The 6,020-nt window shown below is 54.2% G+C and overlaps 1 protein-coding gene across 1 annotated transcript; it reads left to right on the top strand.

Annotated features, from left to right (window-relative positions):
• Positions 1-1,483: 1,483 nt before the first annotated feature.
• On the top strand, positions 1,484-5,258 carry LOC128149133 (small ubiquitin-related modifier 3). Its single transcript, XM_052803981.1, has 4 exons — positions 1,484-1,618; positions 2,037-2,165; positions 3,797-3,868; positions 4,530-5,258. The coding sequence occupies exons 1-4, from the start codon at positions 1,598-1,600 to the stop codon at positions 4,590-4,592; spliced, it is 285 nt and encodes a 94-aa protein (XP_052659941.1). The 5' UTR covers positions 1,484-1,597; the 3' UTR covers positions 4,593-5,258.
• Positions 5,259-6,020: the final 762 nt, after the last annotated feature.

A 6,020-nucleotide genomic window follows, 5' to 3' on the forward strand; every position in this document is an offset into this window, starting at 1 on the left:
GCAGGGCATGGCTGGCCACTCTGCTGTGTAATAGGAAAGGTGGGACAACGCCCTGAGGGAGATGCAATCCCTGGGTAAAGACTGAGCTGTGAGCACAGGCCTCCTGCCTGCCAGTGGAGGATGGCCGTGGTGGGGTGGGCCTCCATCCCCATGGCCGATTCCATCCCTATGTGGGGCCATGGCAGGGGCAGCGGCAGCGGGGCCCCGGAGGTCCCTGGTGCCAGAGACTCTCTGTGGGGCACAGGGAGCGCAGCCCCCCGTGCCCCACCAGTGTCTCCGGAGCCTGTCTGGGCAGTGGGACAGTGACAGGCGCAGCCAGCTCCGCTACCCTCCAGAGAACATCCAAGACCCGTCATGGCTGCGGAGGGTCCGGGAGGAAGAGCTGGGCGCATGCTGCCTCCCCGGCTCCACCTCTGAGCGGGGCAGCCGGTGCCCCCGGGGTCCCTCTGAAATAAAAACACCGGGGATGCTGAGAGGGGCCATGCCTGGTTTCTTCCGTGCTGCTTTGCTCATTGCTGCAGAACTGGGGGAGTGGGAGGGATATGGCCCTGGGAACTGGTGGAGAGGGATGCACCCCCAGAAAGGGAAGGGGAAGGGAGAGTCCACTGGGCCTCTTCTAAGCAGATCCCCAAAAGGGCCAGTGCCTGCTCTCCTGAAGGCCAGGGCGAGGGAAGAGGCTGAGATGGAGGTTTGGGGGAGACCCTCCTCTCCTCTCCTGGTCCCGCACACCCCCGTGCTGCGGAGGGCTGCAATCCTGTGGGGAGGCTGTCCAGGCTGGGGGAGGCAGCCCTGGCACAGCCGCCTGCTGAAGGGCAGCTGCCTGCGCTGCCCATGGGACAAGTGGCCCCAGCCGGGATGTGCCTTGTATTTCGGGGGTCTCTTCTTCAGGGAAGCCCGGAACCCTCCCCCCAGTGCTCTCCAGCAGAGCTAACCTCCTGCCCTCCCGGCTGCTCGGCGTCGGGCCGGGCCGGCAGACTCCCGGACAGGCCCACATCGGAGCCCCCGACCGCGCTGTGCTTTGGGGCTGGAAGCCTTCCCATCCCCCCCCGCCTCCCGCCCGATTCCCCTGCCGGTGGCACGGCAGCTGCTCGGGGCGAGGCGCGGGGGGAGCGGAGCGCCGGCTGCCCCGGGCGGCCGCCCGGCGGCCAGGCGGGAAGGCCGCGGCCGCCCCTTCCCCGGACCGCTGCCAGCGCGGCGGCGCACAGCGCCCCCCCTGCGGTTCGGCGGGGCCCCGGCTGCCCTTGGCTCCGCCCCTTAGCCCCGCCCCTTGCCTCCGTCCCCGTGGCAGCGCCCCGCCCCTCCGCAGCGCTTCCGGTTCCCCGTGACGCACTTTCCAGAGCCGCCGGGGGAGGTGCGCGCCGTCGCCTTCCCCGCCCCCGGCCGATACGGGCCTCCCCCCCTCCTCACGTGACGGGGCGGGGGCGGCCAATGAGCGCGCGGGGCGGCAGGCGCGGTGGCAGGGCGGGGGCGGAGTCGAGGCGCGCGCTCTCGCGGGCGGCAGGCGGCGGCGGGAGCCGAGCGCGCGGGCCGCTCTCTCAGCGCGCGAGCGCGCCGTCCCCTCCCCTCCCCCCCCGCCCCCCATCCCGTCCCCGCCGCCATGTCGGAGGAGAAGCCCAAGGTGAGGCGAGGCGCGGCCGGGCCGGGGTCAGCCGCGGCGTGGCCGGGCCCGAGGGGAGGGGGGGGGAGAGGCCTGGCCGCCGGGCCCCGGGGCAGGGCTGCCGGTGGGGCTCCGCCCCGACCGGTGGCGTGCAGCGGCCAAGATGGCGGCGTGGGCCGGGCCGGGGCCCGGCGGCGGGAGGGGGAGGCGGCCGGCCAGCCAGCGGAGTCCCGGGCCCCCGCCGCTCCGAGGGAGGCCGCCCAGCCTCCGCAGGCCGCAGCGGGTGGCGTCCGGCTCCACCACGGCCTCCCCTCCCGCCTCGAGGCTGGCGGCGCGGCTGCCGGTCCGGCAGCTCGCCCTGGGAGCGGGGGGCGGGGGGGAGGGACGTCGAGCCTGGCCGGGGCTCTGAATCGGCATCTTCCTCCCGCTTTTCATCCAGGAAGGCGTGAAAACGGAGAACGATCACATCAACCTGAAAGTGGCGGGGCAGGACGGCTCCGTGGTGCAGTTCAAAATCAAGCGGCACACCCCGCTGAGCAAGCTGATGAAGGCGTACTGCGAGCGGCAGGTAGGCCCGGCCCGGCCCGGCCCCGCCGGCTGCTCCCCCCGCTCTCCCTGGGGAAGAGTCCTCGGGACAGCGGGAACTCGGCTGCAAGGTTACAAGTACTAGTGCGTCGGGGTGCATATAGCCCTGTAGGCGCCTGGCAGGGCGAGGAGTTGGGCTACTGCCGACTCTGAAGCGTTAGAGTTCTTCTCTTCAGTTAATGAAAACTGCCTCTTGTTCATCAGGTGCTCCTAGAGCTCTAAACACGTGTCTTGTGACGGGGTTAGCAAAATTTTTCGAGTTGTGATTCTGGCTCTGAGACCCATTTGCTCTGAATTTTTAGCCTCACAACCCCTCAGTTCTATCATCTCTAAAAACTTTTGTCAACTTTATATAGAGCGTGTTTGCCATTTGGAAAACAGCAGAAAACAAATACTCCTATGCCATGACTTACATTGTGGGTTGGTTTGGGTGTTTTTTTTTTCTCTCCTCCCTTCATGTGTCTCTCCCCTCACCCACTGCAGAGTTTGGACTGCTGTGTTCTGCAGGTGGCAGCCAGCTGCTCTGTGCCGGAGGCTGTTTCTCAGTGCCACCCTGAGCTAGACGGGAGAGGGATTTATCCCCACAGCCCGGTTCCCGAGTCTGTAGCCCTTGGTGCCTGCGCTTCTACGCTGTATTAGGTGGCGCAGAGCAGAGGGTGGGGATGTGAATGGCTTTCAGAAGTGGAGTCAGATTTTGTTTGCTGGCATTTCCCTTCATCCATAGACCTCTTTAGAGAGTTTCGGGGAGTTTTGGCATTCCTGTGGCTCTGTGTATGACTGGAAGTGTGAATCGCATGGGGGTTTTGAAGGATTTTGGAGAGCAAAGCAAAGACCTCGATCCCTGGGGCAGGGAATAAAGACTGCCTCGTGTGATTAAACACTGTCAAAACAGGATTCAGTCATGAATTCAATTCGAATTTTAAGGGCAACGTTAACTTTCCGACATTAAACCCTAGCGTTTTTCTAATAAACCTTGCAGGTAAAAAATCTGCATCAAGTTCTGCAGGTTCTTTTTTCCTCAGTCTTCTTCATGGTTCCTTTTTTCACCAGAAGATAAAGACGTAGAACTGGGAGCAGAAGGCCGGCAGGAGTGAAAACTTGTCTTAACTAGGGGTAGTCGGTGCTGATAGCTGTTACGCTAAAAAGTAGGGTGTTTTCAGATTTTTTTAAAATGTTGTCCTTTGAGTCAACTTAATCTACTGTTACTTCTCTGACTGCATGAGAAACAATTCCTGCTCCTTCCTGACATATCCTCTGAGGCTTTATAGAATGGTGTATTCATTGATCGCTTCTTAAATTACCTTTGTAAATTAGCTTTTGATACTTGTGCCTTGCAGAGCAGGATCAGAACCTGGATCAGACCCAGGTGCCAAACCCACACCTGTGGTTCCATATAGAGTCCTTGCTGTGACAGCAGTGCAGAAGGATGTCACTCAAACAGTTCCGCTTCCTCAATTTATGTAGCAAGATAGATGCACCAAGTTTCCTGTCTGGTTAAATCTTTCGAGTCTTAATTTTGTTAATATTTGTTCTGACAGTAAATCCATAAATGTTTTGTTTGGATTCAGAAACAAAAGCATGGTTTCTCATATATTAATTATTTTAAACTTGCAGGGCTTGTCAATGAGGCAGATTAGATTCAGATTTGATGGACAACCGATTAGTGAAACAGACACACCTGCACAGGTATGAAAAACACTTTTACTGCAAATTGCCATACAGATATTTTGATGTCTGTGTGCAGATCAAAGGGGTTTGAAATCAAAATGATCCTGAAGTAGTTGCTCTAAGTTTAGTATGTTCCAAATAATTTGTCTAGGGTGGGATTTTTTTTGGTTTTGCCTTGTATGTTTTCACTGTTGGTGGGCGGGGAGGAAAATGCATAGGAGCATTGGTGCTGAACAAGCTGGCACCGGAGTGCTGGTGTGGAAAGGACCCCTGGCAAGTGCCGGCACTTTGGGCTCTGTCCTGTTTCTGTGTCGACCTGTTCTGAGCCGGCACTGAAGCCGTAGCCACTATTGGCTCTAGCAGTGCTGAGAACATGGGGAATTTCTTGGGCTGGCAAGGCCGGAGGCAAGGTGCAGAGATGTTCAGCTGGGTGATTTGTTGTAGAAGATGCTAAACCGCCCAGTTCCGTCTGACTGACCAGCATGCCTCTGAAACCCATTTTGGTGTTGGCGATCCTCCGATGGGAGGGCTGATGGAGTGCCTGATGGAAAGTGTTTCATGCATTAATTAATTAAAGTTACACCTTAAGTGCTCTGTTACTGGTACGGTTTAGGAGTAGAGAGCTAAGTGCTTTTGTAACTGTATTTCAAGTGTTGTATTTTCTGTATTACTCTAACAGCTGGAGATGGAAGATGAAGACACTATCGATGTGTTCCAACAGCAGACAGGTGGAGCGTGTTAAGACATACCGTCCTTTTGAGAAGAGGAGTTCAAGGATCCTCATCACACCTCACTCTCTCATCTGTCCTTGGATTTGCTATTAAACAGTAAACAAATGAACATGCCAATCACACGGAATTCTTCTAAACTTTAGAGGACATTTACCAAAATTGCTTGTTGTCTTTGACGTACTGCGTGTGCAAGTCAAAACAGTATCTGCAGGGATTAATCTATATCTTAAATTGGGCCAATTTGATTTAAGTTCAGATTAAGTAATATGCGTTGTCTCTCTGCTGTTACCTTTTTTTTTTCTTTTTTTTTCTTTAAACCTGTGGCCTAAATATTCATCCATGTGTTAGGACATGGAGTGTTCATTCCTGGTTCTTGTTGGTCTTGCCCCTCTGTTTAATTCTAATCATGTAAATAATTCAGTATATTTTCATGCCAATTGTGAGCATAAAAGTTTCCTTTTAAGATACGCCTAAGAGAAGGAAAAGAGACGCTGATTTTAAGTTTTTAGTGCGTGTTGCAAACACAGTTACTTCAGAAGCGTTAAGCCTGTGACACGAGGCTGGTACATGCAGATACGATGCTTAGTATAGAGTTGGAGTTTAAAATATTGCAGATTTACATATGCTTTGTCATATTATGATAAAGTCATCTGAAATATACTTTTTTAATGCAGAAATGAGATTTGTCCTGAATTATTGTCAGAACTGGAGTTAGCAGAGCAGCTGGTCCAAAAACGAACACTCAACACTCATGATAGAGCAGCAGCATTTTTTTTGCTGTGCAAGCTTATAAAAACAGAAACCCGTCACTGCACCATCAGCTGTTGTTTGCTGAGTGCTGGGCAGAATCTGTCACCTTTCTCCTGTTCTCTTTAGTATGTGACTATTTCTCAGTGGGTACTAGAAGTCTGCAGCCTCAGGTTTCTTTTTAGTATTTGTTTTTGGTAGATTAACTTGATAAATGAGGGGGAGAAAGCGCCTTTTAATGTCACCAAGCTCTATGTGCAGAAGAGCTGTCAAGAACCTGGTGAGCAAAAGGAGAGAGAGGTGTGTGCGTGTCTGTGTGTTTAAAAAAAAAAAAAATCTACTGCCTCCCCAAACTTACTGAATTTTAAATGCGTTTGTGTGATGGGCTTCGTGTGGAGCCTGTTCCAGATGAATTTTTACCGAGGCTGTCCTGTTGTCCCTCGGTAGGTTGTGTGCTGCTGCCCCGTGGGATCGTTACCTGCCTTTTATATTTACCCGACCCCTTTGGCAGTGTTAGATCATCTCCCTCTTGCTGGAAATCTTGCTGGAAAGGCCCTTATTTTCTTTTTCGTTTTCTTGTAAATGGGCTGGGGTGGGACATCCTGTAGATCTTGCTGTTTATTCACCAGTTTGTACATTTATTTGTTGTCCTTTACTATTGTATACAGTAAATATAGTTTGGTACTCTGTCT

Source organism: Harpia harpyja, chromosome 12, assembly GCF_026419915.1.
Source record: "Harpia harpyja isolate bHarHar1 chromosome 12, bHarHar1 primary haplotype, whole genome shotgun sequence".
NCBI lineage: Eukaryota > Metazoa > Chordata > Aves > Accipitriformes > Accipitridae > Harpia > Harpia harpyja.